The 17,279-nt window shown below is 32.4% G+C and overlaps 5 protein-coding genes across 5 annotated transcripts; 2 read left to right on the forward strand and 3 right to left on the reverse strand.

Moving 5' to 3' along the window:
* Window positions 1-26: 26 nt before the first annotated feature.
* BNI1 (formin BNI1) lies at window positions 27-5,849 on the forward strand (the record flags this gene model as incomplete). The annotated part of the gene is made up of 1 exon (XM_003684504.1): window positions 27-5,849. The coding sequence occupies one exon, from the start codon at window positions 27-29 to the stop codon at window positions 5,847-5,849; it is 5,823 nt and encodes a 1,940-aa protein (XP_003684552.1).
* A 544-nt stretch (window positions 5,850-6,393) lies between these two features.
* SEC2 (guanine nucleotide exchange factor SEC2) lies at window positions 6,394-8,595 on the forward strand (the record flags this gene model as incomplete). Its single annotated transcript, XM_003684505.1, has 1 exon — window positions 6,394-8,595. One exon carries the CDS (start codon window positions 6,394-6,396, stop codon window positions 8,593-8,595), a length of 2,202 nt encoding a protein of 733 aa, XP_003684553.1.
* Window positions 8,596-8,989: 394 nt separating this feature from the next.
* Window positions 8,990-12,727, reverse strand: TOF1 (Tof1p; the record flags this gene model as incomplete). Its single annotated transcript, XM_003684506.1, has 1 exon — window positions 8,990-12,727. The coding sequence occupies one exon, from the start codon at window positions 12,725-12,727 to the stop codon at window positions 8,990-8,992; it is 3,738 nt and encodes a 1,245-aa protein (XP_003684554.1).
* A 380-nt stretch (window positions 12,728-13,107) lies between these two features.
* On the reverse strand, window positions 13,108-14,274 carry TPHA0B04520 (uncharacterized protein; the record flags this gene model as incomplete). Its single annotated transcript, XM_003684507.1, has 1 exon — window positions 13,108-14,274. The coding sequence occupies one exon, from the start codon at window positions 14,272-14,274 to the stop codon at window positions 13,108-13,110; it is 1,167 nt and encodes a 388-aa protein (XP_003684555.1).
* Window positions 14,275-14,699: 425 nt separating this feature from the next.
* On the reverse strand, window positions 14,700-16,877 carry SLP1 (Slp1p; the record flags this gene model as incomplete). The annotated part of the gene is made up of 1 exon (XM_003684508.1): window positions 14,700-16,877. One exon carries the CDS (start codon window positions 16,875-16,877, stop codon window positions 14,700-14,702), a length of 2,178 nt encoding a protein of 725 aa, XP_003684556.1.
* Between the last annotated feature and the right edge of the window lie 402 nt (window positions 16,878-17,279).

Genomic DNA, 17,279 nt, shown 5'->3' on the forward strand with positions numbered 1-17,279 from the left:
TATATTTTTAGGTTTCAAAGGGCAACATGTTAAGAGGATCCAATTCCAAGAGTTCCTCTTCTTCGAGCTCTGTGGGAAAAGATAATAGTGTGGGTTCCGGGTTGCTACACAATTTGAAGAAATTGACAAACTCCAGTTCTACCACATCTCAAAACAATGCGATTAATAAATCAGATATTTCAAGTCCCAAGAGTCAACTACTCACAAATAAGTTATCCATGGACGATTTGAAACCTTTGAATAAAAGAACGAGTCTGAATAACCAGAATTTATCACAATATATAAATGGGAAACTACCGAAGTCTCAATCAGATTCTAGTCATTTGGGTAATGTCAAATCTAACCATAAATATGAAATAAATGAAAATATTCAAGATGGAAGTAGTCCGAATCATAACAGGTCTGCTTCTGTTCAGTCTTCCGCAAAATACTCTTACTCTAGACGTTCATCAAATTCAACAGCAGCAACAAGGCTTTCACGACAATCAACTAATTTCAGTGGTTCTACCCCAAGTGTGTTTTCACAAGGATCATATGCGAACCTATCAAAATATATGGACTCTAACGGGAGATTAAATTTAGATATGCCAACTGATACCCATGAAATCGAATCGTTATTCGAAGAATTAATGTATAAGAGAAATATTTTACAGGCATTAAGCCCTGATAAACAACGTGATATAATGAATTATGATACTAAGAAAAAATGGATGATTGTCAAACAAGATTTACAGAATGAGTTAAAGAGAATAAAACTGAAAAACAATAACATAAATAATTCTGACACAACCATAATACCTTCAAGCATGCCATCTTCGAATATCTCAGAAAGATCATCCGTAAACACAATGGATAACAACCTGCGAACTATTGATACCAATGCATCAAATCCTAGAATTCATAGAAAGGGACAAAAAAGTATGTCATCATTATCTAATGCGACAACAACAGCACCATCCGGAGTAAATGCTGAGTATTCCAAAATTAGATCAATCTCTGAATCGAGTGATAAGACCAATATTGCACCTATTCATTACGTTAGAAAAATTTTGTCTGATACATTATCAAAGAATGAATTGAATGATTTATGGGTTACATTAAGAACAGAACAATTAGACTGGGTAGATGCATTTTTGGAACATCAGGGTCATATTGCAATAGCAAATAATTTAATAAGATGTATCTATAAAACGGCACCTGGATCAAATTTAAGTGATGAATTAATTGAAAAAGAATACGGGTTTTTTAAATGTTTCAGGGTGTTGGCAATGTTAGATCAGGGATTGTACGAATTTACAAAACACAAACTAATGATGGATACCCTTGCATTTGGTTTATTCTCAACAAGAGTTTCGACAAGGAAAATGGCATTAGAAATATTGGTGTATATTATTAACAAAAAAAATACACAACGTTTTGAGTCTGTGATCATGTCATTGGATAGGTTCTTTAGATTATCAGAAAATTTAAATATGCTCAAAATCATTACTCAATTTGGTGGTGCTTTTTCACGTACTTCACCGGATACTCAATTCAAAATATTCCAAGCGTTTGTTATATCTTTGGAAAGTACATTGAATGGTAGGGGTAAAATGGGTTCCAAGGTAGGTGCCTCAGATGATTTTAAAGTTTCAGGTGGTGAAAATGCAATTCTTGAATATTGTCTCTGGGCACTGATTTTTATTAATAAACTATGTAATTTTTCAGATGAATTAAATCAGAGAGTTGTCCTACGTACCAAATTTGAAAACTTGGGTGGTTTGAGAGTAATGACAAAATTAAAATTAATGGATTACGAAAAAATGACTGTACAAGTTGAAAATTATGAAGATCATAAACTAGATGATTTTAATTCCTTGTTAGAAATGAAAAGTAGTAGTGCACAAATTAACATGCAAGATCCTACCTCGTTGATTGGAAGTTTATGGGAAGTATGTAAGGGAACTGAAAATGAAAAATTATTATTATCTTTAATGCAGCATTTATTCTTATCAAGTTCAAAACTGGTAGATGATAAACGCGAGCCTGCTAAATTATCTAAACAATTGAAATTAATGGATTCACTAATGACAAATATCACAGCATCAGAAGTTGATGAACAAACACACATGAATTTAGCAATCCAACGTTTATACGATTCTATGCAAACTGATGATGTCGCACGTAGAGCCATTCTAGAAACTAGAACGCTATCTAAAAAATTAGAAGAAGTGACAGCTGAAAAAGAATATCTAAAAGAGAAGTTAAGCAAGGCCGAAAATGGACTTGTTGGTCAACTCGAGTTGGAATTAGAGCAAAGAGACAACATTTTAACTAAAAGCCAAAGGGTAACTAAACAGCTTCAAGCGGAGCTTGAAGACCTTAAGAAAAAACATTTATTAGAAAAACATGAGCATGAGGTTGAATTAAGGAAGATATTAACCATTGTAAATACAAATACTGATGCAGACGCTAGTTTAAATAACTCTTCTGATAAAAAACATAATATACAGAAGGCCCTTGAAACAGAATTATCAAGAACTAAAAAAGATCTAAATAATGACGTAAAAAAATTCGGTATTTCTGTTCAACCCAATAAGAGATTGAGAATGTTGAGATTGCAAATGGAAGATATTGAGAAAGAAGCCAGAGAACTAGAAATGACAAACTTTTCAGAACATCAGAAACTCAGTTTAGAGTCGCCTGCTGTTTTAAATAAAACCAAAAAGGAAACCAAAAAGAAAAGCAAAAAGAAAAGCAAATCAAGTAAGTCAAAGGAAGAAAATAATCGTAAGAGGGCCAATGCTATTAAGAAACAGAAACTATTAGAATTACGCAGAGATCTTGCGATGATTCAAGCAGAAACAAATGATGTTTCGAAGTTTAATGTCGATAAAAGAGTAAATGAATTATTCAAAGAGAAAAAACACGAAGCTTTGAATAGGTTACAAATGCTAGAAAAAAAATATAAGAGTTTTGAAATCGATTTTGATCCTAATGACTTTAAACAAGCTCAGCTAGATTCTAATGCTTCTTACGAATCATTAGATCCAAATTTCGTAACTAAAAAGATAACTGATATTGATCGTATAGCTGACGAGTTAGATGCATTTTCTGGTGATGGAACTAGTTCTTATAGTTCATCAAGCCTATCTGATAGTGAAAAAAATTACTATGAGTCAAATGCAGTGCCTACAATAGGCCCACAAAAAGGTTTAATAGATGGTAGTTCATTTTTAGAGAGTCTTTCTGAAAAATATGGAACCGCTCAAAATACAGAAGGAACAAGTTTAAGTCCATTATCTCCTCAAAATAGAATTGCAAGTCTGGGAGAAAAATCATTTATGAATAGATTCAAAAGGAAGCCTTCGTCTATGCAATTCTTAGAAGAGTTATCCCAAAAAGTTGGAGGGGAAGCACTTGGTAAAGATAATAACGAAACATCTGATATTAATAACATATCATCCGAAGAAGATAATAGTAGCAACTCAGAGAGTGAATTGAATAATGAACCAGAAGTTGAAGCGATAGATGCAGACCTCACTGTTTCTGAGAGCAAAGGAGCAGGAGCTCCACCTCCTCCACCTCCACCTCCACCAGAATTTCCTGCTTCTTTATTACCAAACGCCACTGGAGGTAGCACTATACCTGTACCACCACCACCACCTCCTCCTCCTCCTCCTCCAGCACTCCCTGCCTCCTTATCACCAAATGTCACAGAAGGTAGCTCTATACCTCCTCCTCCACCTCCGCAGTTTATGGGTCTAAATAAGATGTATCGTTCTGGAGATGGGTCTCAGATATTAAATGAATCACCATCATTATACAGCAAATATCCACGTCCTCAAAAGAAATTAAAGCAGTTGCATTGGGATAAATTAGATGATTCAGAAGGGTCTATTTGGTCATCTGCGATGGCAGAACAGTTTGCAGATGATTTATATGAAAAGGGTGTGTTACACAATTTGGAGAAAGCTTTTGCAGCACGTGAAATTAAATCTCTAGCCAACAAGAAAAAGGAAGATTTGGATAAGATATCTTTTTTATCCAGAGACATATCACAACAATTTGGCATCAATTTACACATGTTTGGATCTTTAACAGTCGATGAGTTGGTTATAAAAATTTTAAAATGTAACCGTGACGTTATGAACACACCTAGTGTAATTGAATTTCTATCAAAGCCTGAAATCACAGATGTATCTATAAACTTGGCAAGAAATTATGCTCCTTATATTACAGATTGGGAAGGCGTTAAACATGTTGAAGATGCTAAAGCACCTGAGAAATCTGTTGACGGGCTACAAAGAGCTGACCAAATTTATGTTCAATTAATGGTAAATTTACAGAGCTATTGGCCATCACGTATGAGAGCTATAAAAGTAATTACAAGCTATGAGAAAGAATACACTGAACTGGTCACAAAATTAAGAAGAATAGATTCTGCAGTTAGCGCTATACAAAAGTCAGACAATTTAACTAATTTATTTAATGTTATTCTTGCAGTGGGTAATTATATGAATGATTCTTCCAAGCAGGCACAGGGTTTCAAATTAAACACCCTGCAGAGATTGACATTTATAAAGGATTCTACTAATAGCATGACATTTTTGAACTATGTTGAGAAAATTATCAGGGAGAACTATCCAGAATTTAATGGGTTCATTGAAGAGTTGGAGCCTGTTTTAGACGTAGTTAAGATTTCAGTAGAACAACTGGTTAATGATTGTAATGAATTTACACAGTCAATTATGAATGTAGAAAGATCCTTAGAAATCGGTAATTTGAGCGACTCCAGCAAATTTCATCCATTAGATAAAGTTATCACAAAGGTATTACCAGTTTTACCAGAGGCAACTAAAAAGAGTGACTTACTAACCGATGAGGTTAAGTTAACATTTATGGAATTCGAAGCATTAATGCAAAAGTTTGGTGAGGATTCAGGGGATAAGTTTGCTCAAAACTCTTTTTTCAAGAAGTTTGCTGATTTCATAAATGAATATAAAAAGGCTCGTGCTCAAAACCTAAAAGCTGAAGAAGAAGTAAGAAAATATGAAAGGCATAAACAAATGGTTGAAGAACAACAACGTAAAGCCAAAGAACAGGAGAAGAATTATATGGAAACTGGCGTGTCCGATTCTGAAAGTGCTGAAGCTAAGGGTGATAACCGTGGCCATATGGATAAATTATTAGCACAGTTGAAAAATGCTGGTCCAGCTAGATCTGATCCATCTTCTGCTAGAAAGAGGGCTGTTATGAGGAAGAAATTGCTAAGTGAAAAAGACAGTACATCGGTAATCTTAGATGACTTAAACGCAGGAGATGGATCTATTATTTATTCTCCAACTACCGATAAAGTTGTGGATACGTCATTGGGAGAAGACGAAATGATCTTAAAATCACCTACCCCTAAATCTAAAGATAATTTGGAAACTGATAATAATAGTGATAAGAGTAGAAATGATACGTTAACTGTAGATGATGTAGAACAAAATACTGATACAAATGCGGAAACCGACATTACAGACGACGGAAATAGTAATGGTGATGGGGAGGATGAGGTCATTACAGATCGAGCTAAAGCATTATTGATGGAATTAAGAGGATCTCAAACCCCAAGCAAAAAGAACTCACATTTAGACGATCAAAGAGAGAAGCTGCGCTCTAGAAGAAACCGTAGAAGACAAACGTTTGGTGAAGAATCGAACTCAACTCCAAGCAATCGTTTAACGTTTGTGTCGGACGAAAACAGCCCAACTGCAACAGAATTTGTCGATGCCGATGAAGATACATTACAGGAGAATGTGCCTAATACAGACACATCAAGTACTCTATCTAAAGATGATAGCGAGGATACTGAATCACAATGATAGAACTTCAATCTACGTTAGCAATATTCAAGAAATATTAATTATATCAAGTCAATATGTATTGTTTCCTTCTGCTCTCGTCTCCCAAATTTTTACCAATTATATAGGAATAATTTAGATAACATATTATAGATATCTTAGACATCGTCACAATAATAGACAATTGGATATAATCGAGTAAGTTACAGGCTACATTCATAGAAGTATCGTTAATGAAACACCATCAATATCAATGTCGAACTGATGTTGAACGTTAACGTTATATAGCCATTTTATTTACAAGCACGCACGTGATCAGGAATTTTCCTCTATTGTTTTTTTCAATATTTCTCAGAATAGATATTTACAGATTAATATGAATTATATCATGAGCAATACTTGCTCATAAATAAAGCAGTTAATAGTTATGTAATAATATCGGATATCATCATAGATAGTCAGTACATCTATCTAGTCAATACGTTTTAGCTGGAACTTAGCAATCTGCTCAAATAATTTTTCCGAACCAAAAACCAGCTTCTTTCAAAGCGGTGATATTAACAATATGAGCGGCAATTCTGATGAAGACAAGAGAGTTTCTGTTCAACTAACTAGTTTATCCACACAGTTACTTGAAAGTATTGAGAAGCAATCTTCACTGGAGGATAAACTGAGGCAATCGAGAAAGATCATTGAAGAACAGAAAACTACTATAACTCAATACAATGAACTAAGGATTAAGTATGATCAGCTAGATAAGAACTTTTCAAAAAAGAAAGTTGATTTGCAAAGGCTAGAACAACAATTACAAGCAGAAAAGCTTGGTAAAGCTGAAGCAGAACGGAAAGTTGACGAACTTAACAAAGAAGTAGAAGAACTGACAGCTTCATTGTTCGATGAAGCTAATAATATGGTGGCTGACGCCAGAAAGGAAACAGATTCCATTGAAACAAAGAATAAAAAACTAACTGAACAACTATTAGAAAAGGACACGATATTGGAGACTTTAAATTTACAATTGAAGAACTTGAAGACAGTTTTACAAGATTTGCAAACGGAGAGTAGCATGTCTATTATAAATAATGGAAATATATCTTTAAAAGGGGATGTGCCGCTATCTAACGAGAATGGAGGATCATCATCTCATTCATTGAAAAAGATGTCTACAACTACATCGTTTCAATCTCAACAAGAAGTCGTGAATTATGCTATCTTCACTCCAAAAATTACAAATATACGTTATGATACTTTCCTATATAACGAATTTTTGAAGTTTGTTGCTGTTTTGCCTCACTGTAATAGTATTAAAAACACATCTGCAGAATCTAAACTATTAAGAAGACTTATTAGCGACGAAATACATCCGGTACTAAGGCTTGATACGTCTAATGGCTTGGGTTGGCTAACAAAGAGGACATTAATGAATCAAATAGTAGAAGGTCTTGTTGTAATCGAGCCGTTAAGTGGAATAAATGAAACGTATAGACAGAGTGCACTTTATGAAGTAAGCATTTCAAAAAGCTCTATTAAATCTGACCAAATTACAAAAGCAAAAATGTTTAATTTTCCTGCTGATTCTCCTCCAATTGCAGTACGTGATCCATGTGCCTTCTGTGATGAATCAAGATCAGATTGTATTGGGCATGCGAGAATGTATATGTTGAAAACCCAGACTAGAAATGATGATGATACATTATCCATCACAAATCAGTACCCACTATGTCAGGCATGTTTGATCAAAGTTAGACAAACTTGTGACATTTTTGCATTTTTAAGGTCCTTGAAATCTGGTGTGTGGCAACTTGAAAAAGTTACATTATCAACGATTTCCAAAGGTGATACATCCTCTTTTTTGAAGGTTGCTGAAAACCAATTTAAGCAAAATGAAAAGGCCACTGCTCAAGAGAAAAAACAAAAAAGAAAAAGTATTATCTCGTCTTTAGGGAAAAGTCATTCGTCTTATGTAAACGCAAAACTTGATTGTACTGTTGAGCCAGTTGGATTACCTTCTACTAACATCCAAAGGGCATGGTTACAACTTTGTAAACTTCGTTCGATCTTGCATTGGTCTCATATAGGTATCTCGAACACTGAGGATTGTGTTACCTCTACGTTTGCCCCAGTAGCGACAAACAACAAAGTTGTAGCTGATAAATTAGAGCCATCCTTATCGGGAACATCAGGCACCAATGGCTCTTTCATTCCTCAAAGGGACAATAATGCATCCGAAGAATCATTCTTATCTATTCCAGAGGACATTGATAATGATGATGATATATTTGATTTTGAGAATGAGGGGAATACAACCGGAAATATAGAAAATGGAAATACTACTCTAGAAGATCGTAAAGAGGAAAATGAGACTGCCAACTTGACCGACGAACTAGATACAGCTAATGTAAGGGATATAGTTGATTCAACAGATGGAGTAGAAGCAGTGGATGACATAGAAGCAACTGATGAAATAGGAGCAACTGATGAAACGGAAGCAACTGTTGAAGATGATATATTGAGTGTCGGTGATTTAGTCAAAATAATAGATGAAAACACAATCACTCATGTCAATAAAGAGAAGCTACATATTGTTGAAGAAAATCTAAACTTGGAGGTTATAGATTCGTCTCCCGCTAAAAATACTAATAAAAAATCAAATAAACACAAAGATTTTAGGAAAAGTATTCTTAATGATTTAGATGCGTTAGAAGAACAATTTGAAAGCGGTTTAAAGTTAAATAATTCGAATGAAAATGTAAATACGACAAAATGAAAGAATATCAAGTGATTTAACTTGGTCATATTTGGCAGGTATCAATGATAATATCATCATATAATTGTTTGTTAATTACATCATTGCACTAGTAAATAATTAATAGATAATGAATCAACTGCGTTAAATAAAGATATTTACTGATCTTTCCTGCTGCTGATTTTATAGTCATCATATATTAAACTAGAATGTTATAATAAGAATAAAATTGTAAGGACCTAAACACCGTTGGCCCTTTGATACCTAAACTATTAATATATCATTTTAATGTGCCAAATCAAATCACGTTGTCAAGTAATAAAAGGATATGGTTGATTAGTAAAGAGTAATTGTTGAGGAATATGATATTCTTTATATTTTAAAAACTATAGTTATGTATAATTATATTTTCAACTCAATCATCCTCATCGATAAATACATGCTGTCTTTTTCTTGTTGATATCACTTCCTCTTCTTCTAGTTCATTATCTATCTTTATTTCTCTATCATGATGTCCGTTTTGCTCATCGTAATTATCTTCTTCCAAATTATGCTTTTTAACATTTTCCTTCGTGGTTAATAACTTGTGTGAACCATCGTCAGAGTCACTAGAGCTATTCATATCGTCATCAGATAGATCTGTATCATTATTAGTAAATGGTATATCTAATTCTGCATCTGAATCTTGAATTATCTCCGTCTCAGGTAAAATACCAGCAGTATTTTTTGTCTCTTGAGATGAATCATCTTCATTTAATTGCTGTGTGATCTGTTCAGTACGAGATTTTAGAGATAAATCAGGATGAGAATTAGTATACTCGATTGTAGATAAATCCTTAACATCTAATACCTGACCATCAAATAATGCAGAATAGTCATTGATTAAATGGCCTTTATTATTCATTCTTTCTTCAGCAAATTTTGTGAATTGTTTATATTTATCATCTGGAAGTTGGCCATTGTGTTTATCTAATAACAATCTCATGTACATTTCATTTTCAAAAAATACAGGATCTAATTCTTCATCTTCTTCGGAATCACTAATAAACTCTTTACTGGATATTTGTAGTCCACTTTTTTTAGTTTTAATTTCATTACCATCAACATCAAATGTTGGCAGATTATTGCTAGTATTTTTACCTTTACTTTTCCTTTGTTTCGACTTCTTCTTCGATTTTGCAATTCCTTTACTTAGTGAACGTTCTGATAAGTCGGTGTTCGTTCCCTGTAGCTCTTTGAAATAATCATTGTCATTGATAATGGAAGCGTCCGTGTAGTCATATTCTTCATTGCCATTCCATCCATCTTCCTCTTCATTTTCATCTACTGATGTTTTTGAATTAGGTCTTGTTAGGTAAGTTGAAGATGGTTTTCCATTTGGTGTTTCAAATGGAGTCGCTTTATGAAATTTGATATAGTCTAAGAATGTAGATAAAGTTCCGATATCAATATCACCAGGTATATAACATTTCTCATCACGATTATTTGGAATTTTATAACCCGTTAATTGTAACAAAGCTCTAAAATCTTTGTCTCGTACAGTGGATTCAATAATGTTTTCATTTTCGGTGATTAAATATTCATGAGGAGGATTACTTCCGTTATCATTGTTTGTGGCGTATAACTTAAATTTATCTATTGATTCAGCCAAATGTTCAATTAGATAATCTACAAGTTCATTCTTGCCATCATCCAATAACGAAGAAATCAATATACCAAATTTTAAGTTTAGCAATTCCTGCTCAGTATATCTGTTCTCATTTTCAATTGGTTTAAAGTAGCTAACCGATACACCATCATAATTATTTACTTTTGATCTTCTTACCTCCCCAAATCTTTGATAGTAACCTACTTCATTATCATGTAAAGTTGGGAATAATATACCAATAAACCAGGCAGGTGACACCTTTAATTTCTTTTTCAATCTTGTTAAATAATATTTTGAAAAGTCATCAACATATTTCCTTGAGGATGATGATCTTGGTAAACCATTAGATGCTAACATATCTCTAAAGAGTAGCATCAAGTCAATTCTGAATAGAAGAGCTTCATCTTTCGAATCAACAAATATTCTATGGAAAAATGATATTACTTTCTTAATACTATCATCTTCTAATTCTCTAAATCTCTCTAAAAATTTTAGATAAGTATTAATAGTATTATCGTTTATATATCTACCGAGTACACGTCCAAAATTTATTTCTATTGACGTTGTAACTGGAGATAGAATTTCTACAGCTTCATCTCTTCCAACGTTGTCCCTCTCCATTAATTTTCTTATATCTTCGAGAGATACATTCATAGCTTTCCTACCTCTCTTTTTTCCTTCGATTCTCAGTAATCTATCACCAGCATAGTTTTGTAATGTTTTAAGAATGGTATGAGTTAGTTCAATTGCATTCTTCATGAACTGAATTGAATGTTTCTCGGCAATTCTTGGCAAATTGGCTAATAATTGAATTCTGTCATCACTGAAAAGTCTACTTATGATGTATTCTATTTCATCAAAATTGACATCGTCTTCAGATACCTGAGTTAGTGAAAGTAATTGATTAAAAGCAATCATGCCAGCATGAGCAACAATCCAATTTTTTTGCTCTACACCCGTTCTTAATAAGGAAGACATTAAAATAAATGATGTTTCTTTAAATACGGATTGTATAGGATTGAAATTATCAACTAAGTTATATTGATATCTTAGAATTTGATACTTAATGAACCAAGCAAAAAAAAGTAAATATTCGACTTGTTCAAGACTTACCATTTGATCTTGTTCAGTGGTAAAATGATTTGTAACACTTTTTAGAAGAACATTAAAACTTGAATCTATGAAGTTATTAATAAAATCTTTAAATTTTTTCAAAGTACTATCATCAAATGATGAAACATCTGCCTGTGAATTTAGTAAACTACTAGGTAACCCTTCATGGATCACATCATCTTTGTCTCCCATAATTCTCTTGTTCCATTTTTTACTACTGTCTAATTTTTTCATTGCATCAATGTCATTAGTTAAACCTTGAGTACCTGATATTGTCAATCTACCATTATCTGGGGTTTGGATAGATAATAATGCACCAAATCTGGAATGTCTCGATGAAGTATTTTTAATTACGTTGGTCTTTAATTGTTTTTCCTTTGCTAGAAGGGTTGTTAATTGGACTCCTGTATTAGATAAGTGTGGGGTATTTGAAGGTGTCCCATTATCTGTAGATGAATGGAATTCTCTGTTCTTTTTTCTGCTAAACAACTTTTTTTGGTTGACGTCTTTTGTTAAATAGAACATAACCTCTAACAAAGGTAAATTGATGAAATCTTGATCAAATTCTGTAGAAAGTGAACTACCTAAAGTAAGTATTAATTTAAAAACTTTGTTTCTGTGGAAACAATTGATAACTGAACTTAATGATATATCATCCATCGACACATTCGGAGGTAAAGTATCTGTTGATCCAATACCCTTTGCTGACCTTTTCTTTGCTGTAATAGATAATTCACCTGGCTCGATTGCAATAATATTTCTCAAAAAGCTTAATACTAGTCTTAATATAGTATTATCTCTAGCTGTTCTATTTGCCCTGTCTATTTTTATTACATTGAATGCTAGTCTTAATACAGCCTTAAATACTTTACCATTTTCTATTGTTAGAACATCTTTTTTATACATCAATTGGTGTTTCTTCAACTCAGAATAACCTGAAACTTGTTCGTATGAAGATTGATCTGTAATAATTAACGGCCAAGTCATCAAAACCATTAATTGTAAACAATTTAGTGCAATTTTATCAAAATATATTTTGTTTTTGATAGAAGTTGAAGCAGCATTATCTGAATTAAGATTGTTTTTTCCCAATTTTGATGCAAGAGATGACTTAGTCTCCCAATCAATTAATAAAGGTATCAGATCATTGGAGAAAACCTTATATTCTGCTGCTGCCATTGCAACATCCCATCTATTTTGCTGGTCGTCAACGAGCTTAAACCACCTTTTCAAATCTTTTAAACATGCCAAACAATCGTCACCTTGTTTGTAAGGTGGAGGGTCTAAGGTAGAAGTGTAATCGGGACCACCGATAGCAGTGGCCAAGAGAGCAATTCTAGCTCTTAAAATATTATGTGGCGATGTTCCATTATCAATCCCAGCAGTGACCATTTTTGCACCAAAATCCACGGAATGCTTTGACAATATGTACAAATGTTATCCACTTCTTGAATGAAATGTATTAATTTCTCAATTTTTTATTGGCAATATTATGTCACTGATAATTAACGATTGCTCAGTTGAATCCACTAATGACGTTTTTAACTAGAGGATCATGTTATTACAAATGTTATAAATGCATTGTGTTGAATTTTATATATAATTACAAGACACGAAATACTACATTTTAATTAAAGTAAAATACGCGTTAATTGGAAAATGCGATGAGATGACATAAATGATGATATTAAGTTCTTAGTTATGTGTGATGGTTTTTAATCAAATTAACTAAAACATATTATTAAAGTAAATATTATATAGCTCATATCTGTTTAAATAAATAATTTTAATTCCTTAATACTGGTGTTGCTTCTTGTTGCTACCAACGGAGAGGATAGGACTTTACTGACAGCGTCAGTGCCGTTCATTCCTTTCGACATGTAATACCCAACAACACCTGCAACAATCCCACAACTATACGAAGTTCCTGTTACATTATGTATTAACTCCTTTCCACCATTACTACTTGTTTTTAACGTTGAAATGTCCACTCCTGATGTGTATATGTCAACGCAGGATCCATAGTTGGAAAATTTAGCAATATCCAAATAATTTTGTTCTTCTGAATACTCCAACGAACCTACAACTAATACGTTTGATAATTTTTTGATACCCATAGGACTTAACTTGCAAGCATTTTGATGTTTGTTCCCAGCGGGTATAATTACAGGGATTTTCTTTGATATATTTTCAATTGCAGACTCTAAAATGGTATTCTTTTCCGTTTGAAATGGCAAGACAATGATTGAAGGTCTCATGGTTTTCTGTTCATGTTTTTCGATTAATGACAAAGCAGACAATACTCGTGACATTGTGGCATGTTTTGTATTAGCATCTACTACTCTAACATCGACTAAATTTGCACTTTTCAATACACCAAATGGATCAGAGTTTATAATTCCTGCCATGGCAGTTCCATGCCCATTGAAATCTCCGCTTGGAATCGGACTGGTGGTTAGGTCAATTAACTTATGAATGTTGTTTTGTAGATAAATTGGATGCTGTATATCGATTCCAGTATCCACTATATAAATATCTACACCATTACCTGACGTGTCACTAAAAATATATTGATTGTTTGCATAATGATACTGAGAACTTTTTATACTATCTTTTGTCAACCTTCCCAAATGCTTCGGTGCATCTGTTTGTTTTAAATAGCCTTGCAATTCTAAGTATTTTTCAGTAGATATAGCAGCAGCAGCATTGTCCTCAAAAACACTCGATACTTGTTCCTTACTTAAGTCACCAGAAAAGGCAATAAACGAGTTCCCAATTTCAATAGGAAGTATATTACTATCCATGACATCTATATCATGCTTCTTAAGAAACGCATTCACTTGAGTATTTTCAACTAATTGAATAATATATTGTGTACAAATAACATTATCGAATAACCTAGCAATTAGTAAAAAGATTGTCAGTAAATTAAAACCCATTTTCTTTTGTATCACTAGTTGGAGTTAATTGAATGTGAATCAAAGGTTAAAAAGAATAAACTGGCTATAGTAATCTTAATATGTTTATATTAATACGTGAACTATGGTAACAATGTGAATATTTGATATAGAGAAGCTAATACTGATATTGTGGATTGTTGCCGTATTTATACTTAATAAAATATATTGTGGTGTCTCATTTTTTGTTTTTGCGTCCAGCGTCAAAAATTGTTATGGCGAGACGTCATTGGAATAATCTATAATAAAAGAACCTATTAATTAAAATCTATAAAAGTGTATAAATAATGCAAGTAAGCAGATACTATATGTATATATCTGCTTTTGTGCTTATATGAATGTCATATAAGGTAATGGTATGTTTGTCCCTTGTGTAGAAAATATGATCAGAATGTGAAGAAAAATTATTAGTACTCCCATTCTTGATCTGAGTTAATTGAGCCTTGGTCATCTGATCTAAAATTATCCCCATAAGTATCAGATTTACTCAAGGTAAGAGTGTTGCCATGTTGGTTATTATATTTTCTATCAAAAGAATTTTCAAAGGCATCAGATTTGGAGAAAGTCAAATGATTCTCGGTGTCATTATTAAAGTCTGAACTATTACTTTTTTCAAAAGTTTCTGACTTGGTGAATTTTAAGTTAGATATTTCTTCATTAATAAAATTGCTGTTTGTATTCAATTTAGAGTCACTTTCATTACCATTGTCAAAAGAATTTTGTAAATATTCAATATCAGAATATGCAGACCCTGAAGAATAAGGTGATAAAGTAAATTGTTCCTTTTTCTGAGCGTCAATCTTCATCATGAAATCATTCTTACTATATGATTTATTTTCGGTTGGTTTTGGCTTTGATTCCATCCAATTATCCGGTTGGTTGTAATCATCGAAATAAAATTCTTTATTTAGAATCGTGGCTAGTACAAGTGCCGATAGAACAAATAAAATGAAATATATTACTCTTCTTTGATATGCTATCTCTTTTTCCATACGCTCCATTTTTCTAGCGTTTTGGGTGCTAAAAAAATCATTATTCAATTTTTGTTCCTCTAAAATTCTAAGAGATTGTTCTTTTAATTGTCCAGCAAATTCACTTAAAGATTGAATATTACGTTGTACTGTTATATTGAATGCATCAATAATAAAAGTTAGTTTCTTGACGTGACTTCTCTCTGATGCTTCGAAAGATTCTGAAAGTAATCTACTCTGTTCCTCGATGTAAGAGAAAGTTAAATTTGTATTTGATTCTAATGAAGTTAATCTCTTCATTATGTTCTTAAAAATGGAATCTTCAGTTGATCCCGATGATGATAAAGAAGAAGTTGCTGATGAATTTTTATATGGTCTAGGAGGACAAAATGTTCTATTTACCTCTTTTAGATAATCATCGAATGTCAATGGTTGTAATGCAGATTCGGTAAAATTTAAACGGTTATTCATGAACATTACATTTGTAAAATTATGTCCTGATATTTCATTAATCGGATCACACACCATTTCGATCTCATCATCTTCTACTGCTTCGGAATATTTATATTCTATTCCTTCCCTATCATGTTTATCGATGTTGCTCATTTTATATTCATCCATCATTGTCTTACCATGAACTCTGACAACACTAATAGGACAATAATATTCATTATCAAAAAATGAGATAGTTTCGATCTTTAAATATCTAGCCCAAATTTTGGGATTTTCTATCATAAAATTTTGTATATTTCTAGAGTTTTGAGCTTTAAAATTTCCAATAACTTTCCATTCATCTTTAGTTATAGGGTATCTATCTGAAACAGAAAATCTAACATCTTTAAAAGTTGAGGAAAAGAATTCAAAATTTGCCATTGCTATTTGTTCAACTAAAATATCTTGGCATAATTCGATTATGACATACTTGCTTGCTACTGAACAAGGATTTAAAAGATACGTATCTTTATTTTCTATTAGAATTGAATTTGCTCCTGATGCATCTGAATTTGTCTCCATTATAGTTGCAGCACAATCCAAAGAAGCATAATTAAACTTATTTTTGTATACTTTAACTTCAGGTAATTCATTATCTATTTCTTTTTCTGTGAAAAAGCCTAAATCAATTTCCATTTCTCCTCCTATTAAATCTTGTTCTTCTAAATCTTGGTTGACAGGAGATCTTGTCCTTTGTGCTCTAATTTTTGAATCAGAAAGTGTATTATATAACTTTTGCTGTTTCCATTCATTAAAAGGTTTAAAAGTGTTATTTTTCAAGTCAATAGTGTTTGTAATATTTGAAGCTTCTTTTTCTGATTTATCATCGGTTAATTCTAGAGCAATATCAACTGCTACAGTTGATAGGACAGGCATGAACACAGTACTGCTCAACGCATATTTGGTAGAAGCTTCTATGCCTGCTGACTTGGTTAAACTTGCCACACAAGAAAGTATTTCAGCTTCAATTTTAAATATTTCCTGGCGATGGTTCTTTTCTATACAACATGAACTATTGACATTATTTTCTATTAATGATGCTGAAGCATTAGAGCCTTGAACATAAAAAAATTCATTGAAAATAACTAAAAAAATCGCCAATGTATACGAAAAGTATGCCATATTTTCAATAAATAGAATGCCAGATGTCGATAATGCAATAAAAACCGTCTCAGTTATGTATGAAAACAAATAAAAAAACAAAATGAAAAAACCAATTCAAGTTGTGATGATAAATCCAATGAGTATATGAATTTCGATTAAAAATACACCAACCATAAATATTTAGGCAATTCCAACGAAACCTACAATCAGAACTTAAACGTAATCTTCAAACTCTAACAACAATAAAAAATAAAGAAAAAAAAAAACTATAATACAATCAATACCAGCAACGATATCGAAATCCTTGGTTGTTCTTTCGAATATATCTATGTTCAACTTATCCGACTTAATAACACATGTATATGCAGAGGTACACTTAATAACTTATATAAAGTTTTATAAACTGTCCTTAAAAGAAAA

This window comes from Tetrapisispora phaffii, chromosome 2 (genome assembly GCF_000236905.1).
Source record: "Tetrapisispora phaffii CBS 4417 chromosome 2, complete genome".
Classification (NCBI taxonomy): Eukaryota; Fungi; Ascomycota; class Saccharomycetes; order Saccharomycetales; family Saccharomycetaceae; genus Tetrapisispora; species Tetrapisispora phaffii.